Raw genomic sequence first — 24,931 nt, forward strand, 5'->3', positions numbered from 1 at the left:
CATTTTTATTTATTCTCATGCAGAAAGTACCATATTATAGGCATCCCTTTTCTCTGTATATTAACATACACAATTGCACCATATAATATACAAATTTCTCTATCAATATTAGATCTATTATGTATATCAAGCCTTATAAAAACTATATTACAACATTTCCATTCAATATTATTATAATAAAATAAGTATAAGTATAGTAAAATCTATAAGTAATGAAGATTCTCAATTCATTTCACGCCCTTATTTCTAGCCCTCCCCCCAACCTATACATCATACCTTTGTAACTGAAATATTTCCATATCTTTTATAATATCGTTATCTTTTATAATGGTTTTATATAATTTAATACAATACTAAAAATAATGCAGAATAGAAAGTAATCATGCATTAGTATGGCTATTGAACAGTACATGTTTACCTAAAGCTGGAGGTAAATCCAAAGGCAAATTACTGAAAAAATGACAATGCTGTGGGTATCAGTGGCTGGATCTCAATGAAGATACAAAAAAAAAAGCGAAAAGCTAAATCAAAACGATTATAAGTAAAACAGCCAGAAAAGTTAGCAGAGCAACACTAGCCCTTCATCAGTGCTGGAGGTACAAATAACGCAGTCCACACAAATCCTATAACAGGTTTTGGAACACAAGCGAACAATTTACAGTCATCATTTATCTCTCTCGTCACTAGCAGGTGCGTGACCTAAATGAATTCCCTTGTAAAAAAAAACATGTCAAATTCTCCCAATTTTGCTAATATGTTCTAAATATTACATTCATTGTCCAACAGGGCATATATATAAATGATAACAAATTTCGATACAGACAAAATCAAATTTATATTGACACAATAATAAAGATCTCTTTCTCTGCTTCATGATAATTCAAAGCCAGTTCCACTAGTGATGGCATACCGCAACTTGTCTTTCAGAGTACTTTTCTTTGAGTAGTTTGGTAGTTTAAGAAGGTTGAAGCATGTGGACGATGTAGGAAGACGCCCTACAGGATCTCGACGGTGAATGCCGAGGAATCCGCGTACCACACTACCTAAAGTATCACCCGTATCCTGTGGTAAATAAAGTCAAACATATCAGTTCACAAAAGTTGATGAAATTATTAATTTGTTAACTCTGTCTACAAGGATGTTCCCGAATATGGTAGTGATATGCCAAAATATGGTAGTGATATGCCAAAATATGGTAGTGATATGCCCAAATATGGTAATGATGTAACATCATCATGTCAACATATGGGCACATCACATTTTTTTGTCACATAAAGTTTGATAGTGTAGACAGAGCTTTAGGCAACCCTGTGTAGATGAATGATAAGTGTGATTTTTATCAGTTACGTATACATGTACAATTCTAAGATAGGGAATGGAGAACAGGAATGGCAGATTTAAATTAAGATTTTATTATTAAGTCATCCATCCATATACAAGTAGCTCTACAATGACGTTGGTTTCTTGGTAGAAATACAAAAAACAGCAACATGGAAAGAGTAAAATTATGAACTAAAAACTTCTAAAAAGGAGAAGATTGACTATAATGTAAATTCTCAGTTACCTGGTCATCGCTAACTTCCACGCATCTAATAGAGAACGGTGGCTGGAGGTGGATAAATCCCAATAATGGCGGCTTAGAACAACTGGTGACAAACTGAGTGTAAACGAAAGACCAAAAAAAATCAATAAAATAATAATTTTAGCTTTTAAAAGTCATATTGATATAAATAACTTTTTTTAAAGGGTCTTGACTTAAAAGCTTTCCTTATTTTGAGTTCCCTTTTCCATAACTGGTTGATGACATCTGTGTACATATCCTTAGTTTTATGGAATAAATTGATTTTGATTGATTGATTGATTGCTTACTAAATAAAGTCATTTTCAAGAGACATTTCATTTAGAGGGCAATCTGGCTGGTTGTCCTTAGCAAACAGCAACCACCCATTTGAAAAGTTAAACTTAGGCGTCTATAACAATAATTGTATTTTGATGACCTACCTTCAAGAAAAGAGCTCGTTCTTCCTTGTTGAAGTCTTTTTCAAGGATGTCCCACAACCAGACAACAACTTTGTGGCCACTATGGAATCCACCATAATACAACACATGCTTTCTGCAAAATAGATGAAACAAGAAAATTACAAACTTTAAGATTCAAGATTCAATTTATTTTTACAAAATATAACATACATGATATTTGTTTTCCTGAGCTTAGAAACATAGATACAATACAATTTAAAACACAATATAAAAAATGTAACACCTTAACTAATAATTTCTTCAAAAATGTAAATTAAATAGATGACAAGCATATGGGAAAAAAGAGTCTGCAAAAACATTCGCCTAGTGTAAAGCTCTGTCTATCTAACTTTATGTGACAAAAAATTTGATGTGCCCATATATGAACATGATGATGTTATATCACTACCATATTTGGACATATCACTCATATTTGGGCACATCACACTTTTTTTTGTCAAACTAGTTTGATAGTGTAGACAGAGCTTAAAACAGGCTTTAGTCATTTTTAAATCTTATTATTAACCAATTACTTGATTGCTGCTCAGTCATGCATTACTAAGTTTCCTATACTCGTACATATTCTTGCATAAGCGAATACACAAGATGTGAGACTTACTTGAGGTCAGATAGGTCAATTGCCACGTTGTCTCCCGATATCAATCTTTGAAGCTCCGGAGTAGTGAACCATGACAACCAATCAGGATTTACAACCGAGCAAAATCCCTTCTTAAATGCTGCCACCTGCTCTCGGATTTGACGACACATTTTGAAGTGCGCCATCATATGAATGTAGCGAATTCTTAAAATAATCAGGACAAAAGCAACGTAAGCAAATAATATGTTAGATCAAATGTTTTTTTAATTCTCCATTCTACAAAATATACTTTTACTAAATTATCTAATAACAACTGCTGTAGTGTGATGCAAGTCCAACAGATGTGATCACATGTGTGATCAAAGTATGAATGGTCAATTTTGTAATGTAACTTATTGTATATTGTAATTATTTATTTACACTGGAACCAATCAATTTTCCATATGTATGTACTCATGTATATTCGACAGTATAAAGTATTGTATTGTATATACTGCAGGATCCTGATCACGGTCAGATGTCCAGTATATTCAGGACCAATTGACTTCCAGGTATGTACAATGGTGTTTAAAATGAGTTACTTGACTTACTTGTTTTCATTGGTTACTGCTATTGCTTTACCCCCTGGTATCAACTCATGGGTGATAATTTTGCCCATTAAATCCTCGTCGTACGAGAACACAAGGTCAAGATCTGCTATGTCCTCATCATAATGCTAATAAAATAAGATAAGATTTTTACATGAAAAATCAAAATAGAGCATTGAATGAAAAATAATGAATTCTTATTGAGAAGTTATAACTTACTTTTAAAAATGACAGATTCTTAAATAGGTCTTTATCCATCGAAGAAAGTTCATCAAGAGGACTGTAGAGGGCGCTGTGTTGATGGTCGACCATTTGACTCAAGAAAAACGACGCAAACGGAACTTCTACTACTATCCCCTAAAAAAAATGAAACATGTAAATAATTTTTGCAAAGTAAACAAAGAAACATTTAAATATTATAACTCTGTTTCTTTAATATTTATAATTGATAAGTTTGATTTAGGTAATTAATATCAGGCACGGATTTAGGTGGAGGGTAAACAGACTTTAGCCCCCAATCCCCTTCTCCGCCCCTTAAAATTTAACAGCCATGTCTTAATAATAAAATAATGACTATTTTTGTTTTTCTGCAGCTCTAAACCCTGAAATAGTTATCCCCCGCGCCCCCTAATCTATAATCCTGGATCTTCCCCTGAATATTGTTTGCTTTAGGAATATTTAATTGGTAGAACTATGAGGGAGTTAGTTACCTCATAAATCGCCTTAGCAAGCATTCTGCCCACAAATCTAAACAACTGCAGATGATTCTCATGAACAGAAGACGTCGGGCTTGGATACAACCTTTGATCTTCTGTGTGCTGTGAATAATGAAATAAAGCCCTGTCTACAGTATCAAACTATAGTTTGAAAAAAAAAAGTGTGATGTACCCAAATATGGTAGTTCTATGTACAAATATGGTAGTGATATCATCATGTCCATATATGGGCACATCACATTTTTTTTTTCACATAAAGTTTGAAGTGTAGAGCTTTAGCAAAAAGGATTTATAGACATTTTATATAGTAGTTAAGAAAGGATTAAGACCAATTTACGCAGACAAGCGGTAACAGTAGAATCTGTATCTATCCTGAGCGGAAATCTGTGTAACTTGTCCTTTATAGTGTAGGTGACCTAAGAGACTGAGGCGTAATATTCTGTGGTCTTTTAAGAAACTCTAGGTCAATACTGGACAACCACAGGACAACACTAAAGACTCTTTAAAAACCTTACCAATAAAAAGAAGATTCCAGAACAATGTTTGTAGGTCTGTAAACAACTTTTAAAAACTCAAAAACATAAGATTTATTACTTCGCTGTTGAAAGCCTTAAGCTACTTTTAAGAAACTACCTTAAAAAGATTCAGCTCAGGATCAAAGACTTTCTTAATAATTTCTTCCAGGAACTCTTTGAAAACACCATCTTGGTCGATACCAGCTTCCTCAAGACCCTGACGATTCACAAACTTAATCCTAAGGGTTCCTTTCAAGGATTTTCCCTCCATCTGGCTTATCGCATGGTAACCATCCTAATAATATTAATACAGCAATAATAGTTAAGGTACAATCTGACAGCATTTCTGAAAATACAGAGTTTCTAATTACTTTAAATTTAATTTTATTCACATCATACATAAACAGTACAATATGTGAAAAGGAGTAAAAAAATAGCTTTCGATACGGCTCCGGACTCTCCCAAAACCAGACTTGATTTCTAAGAAGATCCAAATACTTTTTTAAACAAATTCTGGAAACCAGGCCAGTCCAAATGCGTCCTGCATTGGGAGGTTTGATTGTATCACATTTAAAAAACATCACGAAAGAGAGAGGGACTGCACATACATATATCTACAGGCTACGTACCTCTACCAACTGATTACGATGTATCGTAATTAAAGTTGAGTGTGGCATAATACCGGCTGTTTCTACTAAGCCCAATTCTTTTTTCTCGTCGCCAACCTTCCTATGGAATAATATGACACGCTGAAATAAAGAAATTAAATGTCATTTTTTCTTCATTCTTCTTTTATTTACTCAAAAAATAGTTATGCACATAAAATAAAACATAAATTTAAAGGCAAATTACTGAAAAAATGACAATGCTGTGGGTATCAGTGGCTGGAGATACAAAATAAAAATAAGCAAAAAGCTTAATCAGAATGATAAAGTAAAACAGCCAGAAAAATTACACAAATGATGTTTACATATTGCTAACTGCATAGAATACCAATGTTGCTTACCTCTATGTGTGGGATTATATGTGGAATAATTTGGAGAACACGTTTGGCTCGCTTACTTCCTCGTTCCAGCTCGTTTCTAAATAAGCTCATTTTCAAATCTCTGTGAATAAGAAAAAATTACAAAATTTCCGAAAAACAAAATAATACGTTTGACCAACCAGAATTGTTTTGAAAAAAAATGTAGAAAAGTAGTAATATTGCTTAGGCTCTGTCTACACTATCAAACTAGTTTGACAAAAACAAGTGTGATCTGCCCAAATATGGTAGTGATATGACATCATCATGTCCATATATGGGCACATCACATTTTTTTTGTCACATAAAGTTTGATAGTGTAGGCAAGCTTAAATAAGTAAACAAAAGATAACAAGATCTAGGAAGAATTTTTAATATAAAAAAACATATCTATGCATTGTCTCAAAATCATTATCAGTATGTACTAACTTGATAAACAAATTATCTCAAAAACATTACACTATTTATGTACTAACTTGATAAGCCAATGATTGTCTGGTGCGAATGAGCGTCTAGCATCACGTTGATGCAATATCATCAGCAGTGGATGTGTGGACACAAACAACGAATGCTGTCTGCTGTTGGAGTCTGAAACAACAAAAGCACAGGGCTAAGTATTAAGCTTGGTTCCCACTAGGACGCAGAGCAAGGACATGGACGCAACACAAACGAGTTGACCAATCACATGCGACTGTTCGAATAATCTATCACTTGTGATTGGTCAAATCACTTTGTGTTGCGTTACATCCTTGCATTGCGTCTAGTAAGTGGAAACCAAGCCTCATTATTATTATTATGGTAAAACTAATGTATTCAGTATAGAAAAATTACCATTATTACACAATGATTCTAAGCGCTTCACATTTTTTTGTGATTTTTTTTATTAAACACGTATGGAAACATACTCCCATAATGCAGCTAGTAATCAGCACAAAGTTGTGTCTTGATCTAACCGGGTACCCATTTATACACCTGAGTGTAATAAAATGATACAACATCTACTCACCTATGTTATGTTCCCAGATCATTTTATAAACAAACATGTTGAGAAATGATGACATATTTATCAAATCATCTAATTTGAACGGTTTCTGATGTTCGTAAAGTTCAACATCATCAAGAATTCTATGAAAAAAAAACCCCACCAAAACAAGACATTATAACAAACAACACAGACAATCTTTGACCTGTCATGGTGGACTTTTTGTTCTTCTGTCCTAATGAGACAAGAATCCACCTCTGGCTGGTTTTGGCATGTCGACAACGAAATATTAATATTGTATGTTTTGTGCCATCATTATCTAAATAAATGTTTAAGGCTCTGTCTACACTATGGTAATGATATGCCCAAATATGGTAGTTATATGACATCAACATGTCCATATATGGGCACATCACATTTATTTTGTCGTCACATAAAGTTTGATAGTGTAGACAGAGCTTAGAAACAAAAGAATTCAAATTAAATGTCTACTTACGTAATTAGATAACTTGAGCAATCGCAGAAGAACATTAATAAGGACAAGATTGGTTGAGATTCTACGCTTGAGTTGAGACTTTCTAGAAACAACTTAATACCGCTGTTAGGACCGAGATCAGTGATGAAGTGCCAAAGGCTAGGTAACAGATTATCCATGTATGTTAATCCTAAAAACATTTAAAATTGTTATCGGTTATTCATGAGGACCAATTATGCTCTCTCATGCATCACAATTAATTTGTATACTACTGTATGATTAAGTATGTATGGTTGTGATTAATAGTCACTACATAAAGTGTTCATCTTGTGAGCAAGAGGTCATTGGTTCGAATCTCACCAAAGGATTTTGAGATTATTATCCTTTTTTGATATAGTATTACATATGGATTTCATTTCACTTTCATGTGCTTGAATAATAAATAATAATATCGAAAAATTATTAAAGCGCTTTTTACCGGATTCTCACAGCGCAACATGAAAGGAATAACTATTGAAATAGGTAAGTTTTCAGAAGAGATTTGAATTGAAAAGGGGATGGAGTTTAACGGATGGAATGAGGAAGTTGGTTCCAGATATCTGGTGCCTGAGCAAAGAAGCTCTTAGACACGGATTTAAAGCTGGTTCTAGGTGGTGTTAAGATAAGAGGATCCATTTCAGAACAAAGACCTCTGCGTAGTGAGACATATGGTTTAGTAGAGCATACCTGACAATATATTGGCCTTGATTTCAGTAAGCGTTGACATTGCCGTTTGGAACATGTCACAAACACCACAAACGGTGACCACCTCAGGTGCATTTAGACTCTTAGTAGGACGAGACGACAACTTTAAAGAAGTGCGCTGGAGTTTCTTTAATAATCCTAAGCAAATAAAAAAACAATTGAAACAGTCAATAACAAAAAGATCTTGTCAAAAGAGTTGTTTATGTGCGGTTTACAAGTCTTCAAAAAAAAAAATTGAGCTTCTCAAACCTTTTGGTTGTACTTTTTGTGCAATCCTCTCTTGTTCAGCGGCAGCAGATGCTTCAGCTGACTTTAACGCATCACCGAAAAGCGCTTGAACTATGACACGACTCCACAGCTTGCTGAGTTGTTTTACCACATACTCCATTGATTCATGTAAGCTAAAAATATCAAGAAATATTCAAATAATGTTACAATGAAAATAATACAAATTAGAATTTAGTCATTTAAATTTTTTTGTAAATGATGTATTAAAGCTCTGTCTACACTATGTGACAAAAAATGTGATGTTCCATATATGGACATGATGATGTCATATCACTATTATATTTAAGCATATCATTACCATATTTGGGAACATCAAACTGATTTGATGGTGTAGACAGGGCTTTACATATTCTTATTCATACCTGTGATCTATTGATTGTGAGAACCAGCCCAGCACTGGGTGCCATTGGGACGTATTTGACTTCTTTTTACCAACATAATTCTGACAATGCATCAACAAGCAATGTACAACTCTCTTTAAAAATAATAATAACAATGATAATATTAATGGCAATATCTTTTTCTTCAGGAACAAAATATAGGGAGTCTGTTTCTTAATTTATTTTGGAACAAATTACTGCCAATTTACACAGACAAGCAGTAACAAACGGTAAGCGGAAAACCGCGTAGCTTTCCCACGTAGAATCTGTATCTATCCTGAGCGGAAACCACCTGTTGTGTGTAAATAGGAATAACATAGATTCTATATTTTTATTACCGTTAGCACTTGTCTGTGTAAACACTTTTAATTTGCCTTTACAGTTTTATAACAGATAAAATAAAGTATCAGTTTGTACTTGTACTTACCGTAAAACAAGCAACCTTAGTAGTCAGCTTATCTTGTTCTATATATCCTAAGTAGACGATGTTTGCGAGAAGACAGAGGGCGTAGTTCCCTTCCAATGAGTTAAAGATGATTCGTGTGTTCTGGTCTAAGCTTAAATAATCCAGTATATGCTTAAACATGTTTTCTGTTTGCAGAATTGTTATACTCTGGGAAAAAGAGAAACATCTCAGATTAAGAATATTTAAATAATCAGGTCAAGTTTAATGAGTGGGCTTATATTTGAGGACCAGCATGAAACATCTTGTATCAAGATTACTCCAAATTTATAGATGGGTTTATATTTGAGTAAATATAACTAATAAAACAAAAAAGATCTAGATCAAGATCTAGTCTGCTGAGATTAAGGTTCCATAAACAAGATGATGTAACAAAATGTTAATAAAAAAAATAATTTTTACTTACCTCTTTACTTGTTGTTTGAAGGTGAAAAATAAACCCAGGTACTGACATTATATAGAGTATAAATAATGACATCAAATTATCCGAACATTTAGTGATTACAACAGGTCTAAAAATCAATCATCAATCAATTATTAATCAGTCAAGTTTTTGCTAAAACTAGCAGTACTTTTTAGGTGACCTATGAATAAAGGTCAATAAAGGTCAAGAAACATTCATTTACCTGATGGAAAGTGTGAATATAGCTGAGAGAGCTGCATGTGTGAACGAGGGTTTCTTTCTTGCTAAGCCTTTTAACAGTAGACATTGTAGCATAGGGTAGAACCCTTTGCTGTTCAGATGTCCTATGATGTTAGCACAAAGCTGGTTCATACTGGTTCTCAACGCTTCACCTGTTATACAAATAAAAAGACAAAACTTTCAACCAATAGAAAGGTTTCTGACTAATTACAGAATGAAAATGTTTCAAAAACCATCATAGTTTTCATAATAGTGACTGATAGACTTTGATATTATTGCAACTTACCTCCAGTCATCTTCAATATCTTCCATGATGAGGCGTCTGTGAACATGATGAGCAAACGAAGATAAATGCTCATTATCTTACTATCGGTTGGTGAATCTGGCTGAAAAATGTAAAATAACAACTAATGAAATAACAACCTTGTAAAAAGCAAAAGCATTTTATTTTGTAATTTTTAAGTTGAATATTGTAATTATTATTTTTCATTTTTAACAATAAGGAGATGTAAACAATTGTATATGCTTGAATTTACTGGCTGATTGATATTAAACCCTAAAAGAGTTCTTTATCTGATAACAAATGTTTTGTCTTATGAACTTTTACAACATTCTCTCTTCATGTTTTTCCATGAGGTTAGAACATACTAGCATTGAACGTTGTGATATCATGTTTCCTCTTACCTTAAGTTTCTTCAAATATAAGCAACACTGCCACAGTATGCTTTTCACTTGTTGTATCCATGACAACACATGTTGTTTGGATAATGCTAGCGACACATACCAGTACTAAAGTAAAAACAAAAAACAACACTGTCATTAAACCACGAAAAAAACAAAAATTATATTAAAATGTGTGTGCTGATCTGGTAGGCGCTGCACTGCTGGCTGTCGTGGGTCCGTGGAGGACCCAATTCAAATGTCCTCAGTTTCCAGTTAAGCTTGAGGACTAAGAATAATACATTTAACATTGTAATTCTAATTTTAATGTTTAAACTAGTATAGGGTAATGACACATCCAGGATTAATATAAATAGGGTGGTTATTGAGTGACTGGCTCATTTTACATTTGCTCATTATTCAAAATTGCAAAGTAACTTTTTTTTCAATTTCAGTACCTTTGGGACCTTAAGGTTAGCTTAAGCTGACAAGGAACTGAAACAAAGTCAACTCATTGTTCACACCTCAAAGTAACGGCCAGTAAATTGAGCATTGAGTGGAATACTTTCCAGAACTAAACACAACACACAACTTTGAATAGTGTCAATTCTGATACACAATAAACTGAGCAGAGTTTCGTGCTATTATTTGGGAAAAGATGATTGAATGATGATAGCTTGATACTAACCTTTGCATTTGCCGCGACATCATTCCCCATGCTTTCACCGTACATCATACAAGCATTGATGTAGCTACACATCGCCTCAAATCTCTGTTGACAAACAAGATTTACATTTGATCAAAAGGTGTTCAGCCTTTGTCCCATGGTTCTAAACTTTAATAAAATATTATTCCATATCTATCAAAATCATTTATTTAATGTCAGTACAAACTATATTTTATACCTGTTTATCTTCATTTGATTTAAAAACATGCCAAAATTTCTTGATGGCTGAAAATGTTTCCACAGCTAAGGAAAAAAAGAACAAATGTATTTATGATATAATTTTTAAATATTTAGCGACAGTGCCACGTTCGATTCTCAATTGTGAATTAATATATTATTCTCCAAACTATTGTATAATGTACATGAAAAGAGAACCAACAAACAATATTTATAATTTTAACCTGTGTAAAATTGAGGCTTGGTTTTAGGTTGACCATTTGAAAATGGAGCAATAATTCTATCGATGTCTTTCAACAGATCTTTTCTAAATCTTCTTCTGCAGATGAATCCTCTCACAACTGCCTGCAAAGATAAGAATGAGTTTTGTTACTTTAACGTGTTACGAGCCTATAATATATATTAATTAAAATCTTTTTTCGCTTCATGAAATTTAAAGGAACATCCTAAAAACTGTAAATAAAATTGGGGGCATACAAATAGAGGGTTCTTGTAATAATGTTCATGCCAATGCGCAACTATATATAGTACATATAATGAGCACAACTGCATTAACAGGCTAGACAACTTTCTTCTAGGCTAAGCCTAAATTTCCGAGAATAGGAGTAACATGATCCCCGGTATAAAACAAGCCAAGCAGGCAGGACAATCTTTAAAAAAAATAACCAGCGTCAGGCCTAGCCTAGCCTTAAAAGCCTACCTGAATTAGAACAGCTGCATTTTCTCGAGATCTATTCTGAGCTCGTTCATCACGGGCTGCTCTTGCTTTCTCAAGAGCAGATAGTTTGTTTAAATCTGTTTTACTAAACATGATGAAACTAAATGTTGTTAAAAAGAATCATAACACTTTTTTCTCCCATTATTATTTTTTTGTTTTGACTGGTCTAGCGCCCCCTAAAGCCTAATACTACTTCCGTCGTCAGCTACTTTTCCTGTGGCGAATTCCATGTGTCAACAAGTGATCCACATGTGAGCAGTAATTATGTCTCGTATAGTCGTTAAAAATTTGCCAAAACGGGTTTGTGTTTTTTTATTATTGAAATAGAATATTATTGATAACTTTGACTTCATTTAATGTGTTTATAATGACTTAAAACCTGACAATTTTACCTATTTAGGCTAGGCCCGTCGGAGGTGTAGATTTGTGTTCGTATTCACCAGTTTAGAGTCATCCTCCTTCCTTTTTTGATAGAAGGAGAGTACGATCTGACAGGCCTAGCCTAAAATTGTTGACCGGGTTCATGTACTTGTTTCTTGTTTAGATAAAAGAAGACAAAATAAAAGATACTTTTGGTAAAATTGGTGAAATTACAGACTTGCAGTTGAAATACACAAAATCGGGAAAATTCCGTCAATTTGCATTCGTCGGCTACAGAAGCAACGCAGAGGCGGAGAAAGCCGTAAACTTCTTCAACAAGACATTTCTGGATTCATCACGATTGCAGGTTAGATTATGGATTCATCATTATGTTGAAACTTTAATGTAAAAAAACATTCAATCTCAGATAAAAACAGCTCAAAACTTCCGTAATTCAATTATTGTACATATTTATGCCAATATATTTTTCTCACCCACATTTTTAGGTTGAAATATGTAAATCAATTGGCGATCCAAACGCAGAGAGACCCTGGAGCAAGTACTCAAGCGAGAGTTCAGCGTACAAAGCGAGGCATAAAAAACATGAAAAACACAAATTGGAAAATGAAGAAAAAGAAAAGAAAGGAAAAGTAAATTAACATTTACAAATAAATATTTGTATACTATGTTGTGCATATGTATTTATTTCAAAACATATTTAGACAGGATAAAAAACATATAAGGTATAGATATTGCACTTGTTTTACATATGCTCCTGTTATACTGATTGTAATTATACTCATTACAATCTAATTACTCTGTATAAGCACTTATATTTATAAATAAATATAGCGTTTTTAGAAATTATCATTTTGATAATTCATTTACTTTTTCAGGCTAAGAAGAATAAAGAAGATACCCTAGAAACTGAGGAGAATGAGGTTAGTTTTATTTTTAAATGGTACCATATGTATATTTATGTTTTGAACTCTACTGTATTAATTTAATCATATTCAGGCGATGATTAAACCGACCTGTGGCTCAAATATTTAATAAAATCCATTGTTATGAGTCATTAATTTTATGGTATTTTTACTTTATTTTAGGAGAAGAAAGATGTAGAGCTGGAAGAGTTTCTTGCATTGCATCAGACAGGTAATAAATCTCGTGTCTGGGGTAATGATTTGGTAGCAGGGGTGAAAGAAAGTGACCCAGGTCGTGAGAAAAAGACGAGGAGGCCGGCACCACAGAAAGAAAGTGAAGAAGAAGACTCAGATGAGCAAACAAGTGGTAAATATTATTTTTAATTGGTAACATCAATATGTGCCCATATATGGACATGATTATGTCATATCACTACCATATTTGGGCATATCACTACCATATTTGGGCACATTTTTTTTTGTCACATAACGTTTGTTATTGTAGACATAGCTGTAGGCATATCGTATTTGTGAGTTGGTATCTTGTTTATAACACATTTATTTCATTTCTGTACTTGACAAAAGCTAATTTGTTTTCTCTCTATAGAAAGTGAAGATGAAGATTCTGTAGAGGAGATGGAACAGCCTGAAGTAAACACTGTAGACGAAACTAAAGAAAAAAGTAAAACAGCCAATAAAAAGGGCTTGTCTGATCTAGATGTAAGTTATATATTGTAATACATACATTCATATTATTTATTAATAACATATTCAAATAATTTATAAAACAAATGTCAAATAAATATATTTTAAACTGAGAGCTAAAACTGAGTTACAGTTCTTGGTGTATACTATTTGAAATATTGTTTTGCTTTTTTTACGTAGTATCTTAAAAGTAAGGTTAAACAGACCTCACCAAGTTCTTCAGAAGATTCTGAAAGTGAAGATGAGGAGGAGAAAACAAAGGTTGCTAAGCAACAGAAAACAAATAAAAAGGTGAGAGAAACACAAGAAATAAACGTATTTATTTATTTTAAAACTAACTCAATAACCCAAACTTTTAAAAATAACTTATTATTGAATATTTTCAAATATTGTTGAGAATGCTAGGAACAAAGCCTGACTTGAACCCAGAACTTTTAAATTGATTATTAAATTAAAGCACAAAGCTACAGTGCCGCTATTAGTAAACTCAGAAAATATGACACTTTCATCTTACAGGATCCAAAGAAATCAGAAGAAACGTCAGAATCAACCGGCGAAGTATTTACCATCAAAATGCGTGGTGTACCATTCAGTGCTAAAGATGTAGGCTACTCACATTTTAATTTAAAACCATCGTTGACATAATTATTTATAAAATATCTGGATAAAATGTTTTTTGAGACATTATGCTTTACATGATTTGTTTCCATATTTTAGGATACTGACATTTCAATTTTAAACTATCGTTGACATAATTGTTTTATAAAATATTGATATTTCTTGGGGTTTTTTTTTTCAGAAAGACATAAAGACATTCTTTGCACCATTGAAAGTAACAGAAGTAAGAATGCCTAAGAATAGTAAAGGGCAAAAAACAGGTAACACACTGAATGACGTGAATGTAAAGCCCTGTCTACACTATCAAACTTTATGTGACAACAAAATGTGATGTGCCCATATATGGACACGATGATGTCATATCACTACCCTATTTGGATATATCACTACCATATTTGGGTATATCACTATGATATTTGGGCACATCACATTTTTTTTGTCAAACTAGTTTGAAAATGTAAACAGAGATATATGAGACATATGTAGGCAGAAGTTTGCCAGTCTCCTGAGCTTCCTTGGAATTTCCCGAATTTGTGTTGATCGTATCTTTTTACTAATAGGCACAGTGTTTGTAGATTTGACGTCAAAAGCTGATTTGGATGAAGCTATGAAGAGAAACAAAGATTACATGGGTTAGTTGTTTCATTTAATTTCTTAAACAATTAAATAACTACAATTTAAAGAGAAACTCAACAGTTCTTTTCAGAACTAACACACGTGGTGTACCGCAAACTTTATATCAACATAAAACAATTATCGTAATATATATGTACCAATTGTCAATATCAGTATTCAGTCTTGAAAATGAAAATAAATATGTACTGTATATACCTTAACTTTTTCTATGTGCTCATTTATTTAATTTTACACTCAAAGCTCTGTCTACACTATCAAATTTTATGTGACAAAAAAATGTGATGTGCCCATATATAGACATGATGATGTCATATCACTACTATATTTGGGCACATCACACTTTTTTTGTCAAACTAGTTTGATAGTGTAGACAGAGCTTAAGATTCACCAACACATTTTAAATACCTCTTTCAGGTACAAGGTATATTGAGTTGATGGTGGATGACAAGAATAACATATCAACGTTTAATCTACCACGTCAGGAGCCAGCATGGGCAAAGAAGGTGTGTTATCAATCTTTAAATTTTTTTTTTTAAACGACTAGGTTCACGTATGACTACCTGTTTCACCATTAATACAGATTTGTGTTAACAAATTATAATTCACATGTTTGTTTTGTAGCATACTTAAAACAAATAAATAATAACTCCAATTTAAAATGTTGTGTTTACATTTTCAGGCTGCTGAGTTAGAAGAACATGGAGAAAGCATTGCAGAGGTAAACTGTATAATCTTTTACATTGGTTCCTAGAAAATATAGATATTAATATTAATGCAGTATATGATTTATGTGAGAAAAATATGAACATTATTGATTACTTTTTACAGACTGGACGTCTATTTCTCAGAAACCTGGCTTACATTTGCAAAGAGGAGGATCTTGAGGAATTATTTAGTAAATATGGTAAGATTATATTAATGCAATAAATATTACATAGTACCACAACAATTCCAAATGTCTGTATTCACAGAGTATTCATTCTTTCATCTTTTTATTTCAGAATACCATGATTACATCATATATCCATAGCAAAAAAAGAAACTAAATTTAAGAAATCATTGTACAGATGAACAAAAAATTAATGTGTAGTGCATTCAAGATTGATTGATTCAATTCTTATAGGTCCCTTAACAGAAGTCAACTTACCGATTGACACCTTAACCAAGAAGGTCAAAGGTTTTGCCTTCATCACGTTCATGATGCCAGAGCATGCAGTCACGGCTTACACTGAACTAGATGGTTCAATATTTATGGTAATAACAACATTTAATTAACTGCAGAACTGGGGTAACTTGTCTTAATACTATGGTCCTGATTATAAAGGCTCAAGCTGAAGGTGTAAAGCTCTGTCTACACTATCAAACTTTATGTGACAACAAAATGTGATGTGCCCATATATGGACATGATGATGTGATATCACTACCATATTTAAGCATATCACTACCATATTTGGCCACATCACACTTTTTTTTGTCAAAAACAGCTTACAATTTATAAGAATGTAAAGTGGCCAGCTTACTACTACTTACTACAACTGCAAAATATAAATTATTATTTTAGGGAAGATTATTACACATTTTACCGGGGCAAGAGAAGAAAACGGAGGACGATAGTTTCTCTAAAGAGGGATCATCGTATAAGAAGAAGAAAGCTGTGCAACAGAAGGCGTCCAGTGGAAGGTGCGTTTACTATATGTTGGCTTTAATCTACGAGCTAAATATAAACACATTGTAGAATGGATTATATTTGAATATTTTTACTGATATGATTGTATTTCTGTATTTTGGTTTAGTTCACATAATTGGAATAGTCTATTCATTGGTTCAAATGCAGTGGCTGATGCAATGGCAGCTAAATACAAAACAACAAAAAGTGATGTACTCGATCCTGTAAGTTAAATATAAATATTACATATATTTTAGTCTACTCCGTAGAATGTTATTATTACACTGAAACTGGGGTCACAACTTAAAGTTCAATGAACTTACTGTGACCTCCATCCACTCATATACATTGTATTCTTTTATTAAGTTAACTGGTTTTTTTTAAAATTCATTTTAAGAGTGGAAAATAAAGACTACTAAAGATATAAGAATATGGGGATCTATATAGAAGCAAGATCCATACAGTATCTTGCCTCTACTATACTTGTATAACCTTGTTTTTTGTACAGGAATCGAAAAAAAGTTTAGCTGTCCGGATGGCACTAGGTGAAACACAAATTGTGGCAGAGACGAGGCAGTTTCTACTGGATAATGGGGTAGCGCTGGATTCATTTAGCCAGGTAATGTGTTTTTTAATTGAAAATTTACCTCGACTTATAAATGATGTATCTGTGTGATCTTTAGTCTCTACATACCATTGATTAATTTTCTGTTATTTGTAGCCGGCTGCAGCACGGAGTAAATCTATTATTCTTGTAAAGAATCTCCCAGCTGGTACTAGTTCTGAAGAGATCAAAGACGTCTTTGAGAAGTTTGGAGAGCTTGGCAGATTGGTGCTGCCTCCGGCAGGTGTCTCTGCCATCGTGGAGTTCCTTCACACACAGGAAGCTAGAAAAGCATTCTATAGTTTGGCATACACAAAGGTTAACAAAAGAATTATTTCATTAAAGCTGTCTACACTATTAAACTTTATGTGACAAAAAAGTGTGATGTACCCAAATATGGTAGTGATATGCTTAAATATGGTAGTGGTATGACATCATCAAGTCCATATATGGGCACATAACATTTTTTTGTCATATAATGTTTGATAGTGTAGAGAGCTTTAGACTTAATAATACCTGCAATTATGGGTTACTTGTAAAGTAATATAAGAGTTTGTATGTATGTTTATCTGTTATACACATTTTTAATATTGAACACATGGGGTATCAAAATGACTGAAATTGTATGACTGGTTTTAAACTACAATTGTAAACTGGCCTGGAATCGGGGGAGGTTCCAGCATTATATATTAGGTGGGGGTGGGGAGGGTAAAAATTTCATAAATGATAACAACGATCCGTCGAGTTGCAGAAAAATAAAAATAGTCATTATTTTAAAAAGACAAGACAAGCCTAAATCCGCGCCTGGGAATGGGTATCTTCGCTAAGAAAGTAACATGGTAAAAATAGAATCGGAGATGAGATAACATGTTGATAACTTAATAGTTTCAGCATGTTCCTCTGTACCTTGAATGGGCACCAGTAGGAGTGTTCACCTCCCAGACATCAACAAAAGACAAGGGTGAACAAGATAATGATGAGCAGGAGGAGGAAGTAGAGGGTGAAAAAGAAAAGAAAGCTGTAGAAGAAAAAGTAGAAGATGAAGGTAATATTTTTTACAATACTACTTTGAGACAACCCTATTAAGGGGTCACTTTGTTGGGTCACATAGGTGTCCCCTAATAGTGGTTCTACTGTACTATAGTTGGATTAATTCATGATTAACACCACACTCATTCTTTTTAACCATCTTATTTTTTTAGAGTCGGAAGAATCAGAAGAGGAGCCAGAAGCCGACACAACTGTTTTTGTTAAGAATCTGAATTTTGAAACGACAGACGACACTCTTTTAAAGGTAAAGGGTTTGACCCAAAGGTCAAAAATGAAAAACAATTCACATTATTTTTAAAATGTTTCCAATTTAATTTCCTTACAATATTTCATATTTTAGGTTTACAAAGACCCGAAATTGTCTCAGCAAAGACCATGGATGTTTCTGTTTCCAAATACAATATTTTTACTTAATTTATTTAATGTTTTTTTTTATATTTTAAAAGGTATTTTCTGAATGTGGTGCAGTAAGTGTTGCAACAGTCTCCAAAAAGAAAGACATGAGAAATCCAGGTAATTACTTTATTTTACCATTACTTTTAAAATTAGTAGTTTTATATGACATTTTTAGTCGCATGCAACGTGACTCTACAGCTCACTATGTCGGTCAGTTGGTCAGTAAACACTAACTTGAGCATGCGACTGCAGCCAATTATTTCTTGATTTAAATTTATCTACAGGAAGTTTCTTATCAATGGGATATGGCTTTGTTCAATACAAGAGACATAAAGATGCTATGACAGCTCTCAAGGAGCTCCAGCATACATCGATAGATGACCACATGGTGGAATTAAAGCTATCAAATCGTACTACTTTACAGTGAGTTTAATTGACATCGTCGATCTATTTATAGAAATCTAAGTGTGATAGAGTGTATTTATATAACTGACATCATTGACCTATTTATAGAAATCTAAGTGTGATAGAGTGTATGTTTATAACTGACATCATCGATCTATTTATAGAGGCATAAGTTGTGATAGTGTATGTACCTAAAGCCATGTCAATACCCTGATTTACATTATGTCAATTTGTGTTTTACAGAAAACAGACATCCTCAAGGAAAACTATTAAGAATAAACAACAGAAATCTACAAAGATTTTAATACGCAACATCCCGTTTGAGGCATCGAGAAATGAAATTAAAGAACTATTTAGGTAACCAAGGAAACTATGATGTTGCAGTTTCTAAACTTCAGTCATTTTGATGTAATTCTGATGCCAAACATCCTCAAATGCTTTTATCAATTAATTTTTATTTTGGTCACTCAACTACTAACCTTCATTTCTAATGCTGGGTGCAGTATTGCTGCCCTCATTCCCATTCATTGTCTTCTCTTCTTTCTAGAACCTTTGGTGAAATCAAGGCCATCAGAATTCCAAAGAAGATGTCAGGAACTGGCGGCCATCGGGGATTTGGATTTGTAGACTTTCTTACTAAAAATGATGCAAAGGTAAAAAATATGGCATGATAATTTTAAACGGTGGAAGTGGGGGGGGGGGGAGGGGTATAATGGTGTAGTTTGCTAAAATGGTGTTGTGCTCCCTAAATGATACCAATCTCTGCCGCCACGAGTAATAGTACATGAGTCAAAATCTGTTGGGTTTACTTGCTAATGCTTGGTTCCCACTAGAGACACAACACAAGGACGTAACTTAAGTGAGTTGACCAATCACAAGCGATGGATTATTCAAACTGCCGCTTGTCATTGGTCAAACACGCTTACATTTCATTTACGTCTTTGCGTTACGTTCGCTTTACAAGAAAGAACCAAGTCCGTTGCATTCTTCGACTAACCAAAATTAAACATTAATTCATTTTTATTTTGGCCCCTCTCACTACAGAGAGCATTTGAGGCCCTGTGTCACAGTAGTCATTTATACGGACGTCGATTGGTTCTTGAATGGGCGGAGGCAGACGACACGGTTGAGACATTACGAAAGAAGACTGCCGACAGATTTTTAGAAGGTTAGTTTTTTGACAAAATAATTCGAGAACTTATTTAGTATAAACACAGCTTAGAAAAATGATATTATAAATAAAACTTGTTTTGACATTTAAGCTTTTATTACTTTATAAACCAAAATGCATAATACAATTAAAATTACCCAAATTTGGTAATTATACAAAAATGCATATTTAATTATTAAATACAAGACAAATTGTACATTCATAAGACTATATTATAAAGAAACATTGTTTTAATTGCGCATTGAAAGTAATTACATGATTGAGGTAAAATATTAAATTTAATAAAATCCTTTTCTCAAGATTAATTAGCTATTAATATCAATGTGTACTGTATGCGATACTGTATGATACAGTATGCGATACAGTATGTGATACAAGATACTGTATGTGTGATACGTGTGTGTTACAGTAGTACAACACTATTCATATAGATTGTATTGATGTGATCTATCTTTCCTTCAGGCGGGCCAAAGAAGAAGTTATCGCGAAAGACACTGTTAGATGAACTCGATGGTTGATGATGCTAACTGGAACAACAGATGCAAGAGAAGAGATGAACCAAGCACTGATGGTGGCTACCATAGTACAACCATGCACCGATGTTTGCAACCATAGTGCCATAATATAATCATTCATTTTAAATAAAGGTTCACTTTTGTACAATACTAAATCCCAGAAGATTAACTTAAGTTATACAAAAAGAGTTCGTTTTAATACAGTATATAAATTAGAGGTAACTAGGTCATCATGTAGCAATTGTCTGTCTCATAATAGACAACAACCTGTTCACAAACAACGCAGTATAACATTATTATTAGTATATTTGGATGATTCGCTAGAGATGAGAAACAATCTTCTGTAACATCATAGCTCCATTATTGAATTTCATGTTATTGTAATATTTTTACGAGATATGCTATTAAAACTAATACGTTTCTATGGTGATATTCAATAAGCGATGGTTTAAATCTTGTCAGGCATATTGCTGAACTGCTTGCATCATTAAATTTTCAATCGCTTCGTAAAACACTGATATCTGGATAATAATAATAATAATAAAAGCTATTATGAATATATAACTGTACACAAAACTAAATTATGAAACTTGTATGAGCTTGATTGAAACAAAATCTTTCGCTTCCATTTGTACGGAACATTTATACCATTTTAACGTCTCGGCATCACGGTGCTTCACTGCGCTTGAGTAAGTCCTTTGAGCCCATTTTGGGAAAGTGTAAACGGTCGAAGTGTAATGCTTCGTTTTTAGTCCTGGTATAAATTGTATCGAACTTTTGTACCGCCTTCGAGAACTTTCAGGATAAATGTAAGATGTGGTGTTGAAATATTTTTGACGAATTCCTGGCCGAACCTGGACCTCCTCTTTAAAGCGTTGTTCGTCGATGATATTTAACCGGCAGCCGTGTGAATAAACTTCGTACGCCGGCCGTGGTATGATGGTTGTGGTCTCGCTGTATTGTGTTGGTATCATCCCGTTTTCTAGTTCCTCTTCGAAATCTTCCGGTTCAAGATCGTACTCGCAGACCTCCTGTGAAAATAACGAATACATTTAAATTAATTGTAAAATCAATTAACATAATAAATTCTATAAATATCCGAGCGTCAAATAAAACATCACTAATTAATATTCATTCTAATTTAAAATTAGTCGGTTTCACTTTTTTAAAAAGATCTGCCGTCTGAAATGTTGTCAGTGCCAGATTCACGATTTCCCATAAATGTTGACATGCACAAAATTCACGTATTTTAATAGCAAGTTCGTGAGATCTCTTTAGATTCATTGGTTACACGCTTTCTTTTTGTATTCATTGTATAATAATTGTATGTAAATCAAAATGTAAACCAACCAACCAAATTTCATTTGTACCTCGTTGATAAAAATGACAATAAATAATATCGTATCGTAAAATAGATGTAGATTTAATTCATCACTTCATTTTTTACAGTTACCCCTGAGCCTTTAAAATTCATGTTCAGGGACCGCCTAATTAATTCCTGAATCCTCTATTTGCTAAATGTCGTGTATCTACATAATATTACATTTATTGATCATTTCATCCTTTATGAATAATTTTCTTCTGATGTTTGTCAAATTGATCATTTTTAACCTTTCCTACTTCTCGGATGTTTGTCTATCAGTCGATGATCATAGTTGTGCGGTATTAATATATAATATTGATTGTATGATTCAGCTAAAAAGATTCATCGCTTTGGTGGTCCACACCCTAATGTATGTACAAATTCGTCAGTAATCTATAGATATTTATACTACATGGTTCACACTAATTATTTATGCCTATTTAACAATGTGAATCCATGATTAAGTGTTGACTCAGAAGCACAGATGATGCCAACACAAGAAAAGGTGGAATTTCACATTGCAAATCTAGTGAACCTGTCTGCCGTTTTATACAGTATCCCCGTACATTAATTAACATTTGTGTAACGCATTACAAATAGAAATTGTTTGTAAACTTTGTAACATTTAGGCAAAGCGTGTGGCAATACCAATACGTGGAGACGTAGGCCTATACCAATGTATCCGTTCGTTTTCCCAATGTACATACTGTATAGTGTGTAAGCTATATTTAGACAAAGCGTGTTGCAATACGGATTCGTGAAGGTTTTCCCAAAGTACAGAATGTGCATATATAGCGAGACGCAGTGAAACAAAATATAAATCAGAAAACATATATTTTCTATTAGACCAGAACATTATATTATAGAGGAATCCATTAAAAACGAAACTAATTGCATTTATTTGTACATCACGATTGTAATCGGTATGTTAGGTGGAATTTTTCCGCATTTTGATCGATATTATTTTTAGATTTCTTAAGAACAAATAATTGAGAAGGGAGTTCTGGTTGGATTGAGTCTGACTTGAATAAAAAGTAAACATCGTTGACATATTGTGGGCTGTATGGATTGTTTGGTCCCTATAGGCGAATGCGAGACTTGGGCGCAGAATAAACATTGTCTCGTTTACTTACTAAACTAATAATAGGCCTAGTCATATTTCTTTTGTGAACGGAATTCATACAGTAGTGGCGTCCAAAGTAGAGTGACGTTTAGGGGATGTCCCGTGTGACCATTGATGTAATAAGGGGAATGTTTAAACTAGTGACGTGCAGAGACCAATGGACGCCGAGAGCAAATGGACGCCGAGTTTATTGACCGGTTAATACATTCTTAAAATAGGCCTACTGAAATTTCTATGGACTCTATGGATTTAGTTTAAAACATTTGCAGAAAAACACACAGGCCTGTTATAAAATATGAATGTTTCATCTTATGACGAAGTTGAACGACACGAAAAGAATATAAGCTGTGATGGTGATGGTAAAAGTCACTAGAGATAAAGCCAAATACTTTATAAAGACTACAAAACGTCAATGTAATGGATTGGTGCTGATAACCCGAATCTGGTGTACTGTAGGCCTACTTAAAAATTGATAAAGCTGCATTCCTTTACCTCACCTAGATTAAGCATTTGCAAAATAATCTAGAAAAAAAATATTAAACTGTCCTGGCGACGCCAGAATTGCGCGGAGTTTGTGAGAAAATAACTCCTCGGTGAGAAGAGAACATTTTGGGGTTTTTTAAAAAGAAAATACTTAAACCAACAACTAACAACTAAGCTAACCTGTTGGAACTAAAGTAGAACATATTGAGATGCAGTATAATATATAATTCTTGCTCTAAACAAAGTAGAAAATAATCGGCCCCCCAAAAAGGAAACACGAACAATAAATATTGATTTTCACCAATTCTTCAAAATACTTCTTCAGTAGTCACCAACTATAAGACTAACTATCAATGGGGACATCATTAACAACAACATTCATGTACTATAAACCTACTGAATTTTATTTCATTAGAATAAATACGATTTCAAACGTTGGATATAATTGTAAACCCGACAAATTAATTTCGATTAATACCATTTTGTTTGTGAACAGATACTATGTTCTTGTATACCTGAGCTTACAGTTTTACGATAACATAAATTGAAGACAACACATCACGCAATAAAAAGTAAGTTTATTGGCCGACCACAGCCTAGTAAATGATTGTAAAAAATGTCCCCTTACCTGGACGTTAAATGTTATTTAACCACAGGATAAAATCTGAGAAAGCTAGTTAATTTTTTTCCTGGTTTAGCTTAGTGTGTAATAGCCGTTGTACGGCTTCACGGATCAGACTATAAAATATAGGCGCTTCCTTGTTCATTAATATACTGTAGTTGTACATAATTATCACGCATCAGTAACTTCTTTATGAATTATAGTTTGATAATACACAATTGTAAGCTGTTTTATGGGAATTTTTCAATTTGTATTATGGCTCTATGGAAACACTTACAAATTACGGAAGCATAATTCTGTAGCAATCTTGGTTCCGCGTGAGTTGATTAATTGTGTGGTTAAATTTGGATGATATTTAAATTATTAATTAAGAAATATGTAAATTGGGATCTAAATGTGTCAATGTATCGGTACGTGCTATATAATATAGTAGTTCGAAATGTTACATAATAGCCTTCAAGAGAAAGGAGAAAGATGTGAAGGAAATTGATTGAACACTAGGCCGCTTTTATTCATACATAGGCCTACATGCAGTAATATCTCACGGTTATAGTACCAGTTTTAGGCCCATATAATA

General features: G+C 33.3%; 3 protein-coding genes and 1 long non-coding RNA gene across 4 annotated transcripts in view; 1 reads left to right on the plus strand and 3 right to left on the minus strand.

The window, feature by feature from the left end:
• LOC144835810 (ubiquitin-protein ligase E3B-like) lies at positions 1-12,008 on the minus strand. Its single transcript, XM_078690904.1, has 25 exons — positions 11,696-12,008; positions 11,220-11,340; positions 10,997-11,061; positions 10,780-10,863; positions 10,116-10,220; positions 9,718-9,817; positions 9,415-9,583; positions 9,195-9,300; positions 8,753-8,938; positions 8,308-8,420; positions 7,907-8,058; positions 7,640-7,795; positions 6,935-7,103; positions 6,463-6,581; positions 5,933-6,044; positions 5,442-5,541; positions 5,065-5,184; positions 4,554-4,730; positions 3,915-4,022; positions 3,424-3,561; positions 3,208-3,332; positions 2,639-2,821; positions 2,002-2,113; positions 1,565-1,657; positions 1-1,062 (listed from the first exon to the last, which is right to left on the minus strand). The coding sequence occupies exons 1-25, from the start codon at positions 11,804-11,806 to the stop codon at positions 871-873; spliced, it is 3,216 nt and encodes a 1,071-aa protein (XP_078547030.1). The 5' UTR covers positions 11,807-12,008; the 3' UTR covers positions 1-870.
• On the plus strand, positions 11,930-20,918 carry LOC144835812 (putative RNA-binding protein 19). The gene is made up of 26 exons (XM_078690908.1): positions 11,930-12,013; positions 12,258-12,440; positions 12,580-12,723; positions 12,970-13,014; positions 13,180-13,363; positions 13,604-13,716; positions 13,882-13,992; positions 14,218-14,304; positions 14,501-14,579; positions 14,880-14,951; positions 15,370-15,458; positions 15,635-15,673; positions 15,784-15,859; positions 16,079-16,209; positions 16,518-16,636; positions 16,750-16,846; positions 17,131-17,241; positions 17,344-17,544; positions 18,112-18,271; positions 18,429-18,520; positions 18,723-18,789; positions 18,957-19,095; positions 19,321-19,434; positions 19,625-19,730; positions 20,122-20,245; positions 20,711-20,918. Exons 1-26 carry the CDS (start codon positions 11,978-11,980, stop codon positions 20,764-20,766), a joined length of 2,775 nt encoding a protein of 924 aa, XP_078547034.1. The 5' UTR covers positions 11,930-11,977; the 3' UTR covers positions 20,767-20,918.
• LOC144835867 (uncharacterized) overlaps positions 17,388-24,931 on the minus strand; it is a 16,312-nt gene continuing 8,768 nt past the window's right edge. Inside the window, exons 2-3 of the long non-coding RNA XR_013611112.1 lie at positions 19,557-19,713; positions 17,388-17,509 (exon numbers count right to left, since the gene is read on the minus strand). This is a non-coding gene — a long non-coding RNA (uncharacterized LOC144835867). The remainder of the gene's footprint in view (positions 17,510-19,556; positions 19,714-24,931) is intronic.
• LOC144835861 (uncharacterized) overlaps positions 21,269-24,931 on the minus strand; it is a 5,610-nt gene continuing 1,947 nt past the window's right edge. Inside the window, exon 2 of the mRNA XM_078690981.1 lies at positions 21,269-21,794. Coding sequence (XP_078547107.1) covers positions 21,345-21,794 — 450 coding nt within the window. The 3' untranslated portion in view covers positions 21,269-21,344. The remainder of the gene's footprint in view (positions 21,795-24,931) is intronic.

Source organism: Antedon bifida, chromosome 2 (assembly GCF_963402885.1).
Source record: "Antedon bifida chromosome 2, ecAntBifi1.1, whole genome shotgun sequence".
Taxonomy (NCBI): Eukaryota; Metazoa; Echinodermata; class Crinoidea; order Comatulida; family Antedonidae; genus Antedon; species Antedon bifida.

Coding starts and splice junctions, on each gene's coding strand:
- LOC144835812 (XM_078690908.1), top strand. CDS start 11,978: ATGTCTCGTATAGTCGTTAAAAATTTGCCAAAACGG. Junction 17,242..17,343: donor CGCTGGATTCATTTAGCCAG/GTAATGTGTTTT, acceptor TGTTATTTGTAG/CCGGCTGCAGCACGGAGTAA. Junction 18,272..18,428: donor AGAAAAAGTAGAAGATGAAG/GTAATATTTTTT, acceptor TTATTTTTTTAG/AGTCGGAAGAATCAGAAGAG.
- LOC144835810 (XM_078690904.1), bottom strand. CDS start 11,806: ATGTTTAGTAAAACAGATTTAAACAAACTATCTGCTCTTGAGAAAGCA. Junction 10,864..10,996: donor AATCAAATGAAGATAAACAG/GTATAAAATATA, acceptor GTTTGTCAACAG/AGATTTGAGGCGATGTGTAG. Junction 5,185..5,441: donor ATATAATCCCACACATAGAG/GTAAGCAACATT, acceptor TCTTTATTTCAG/CGTGTCATATTATTCCATAG.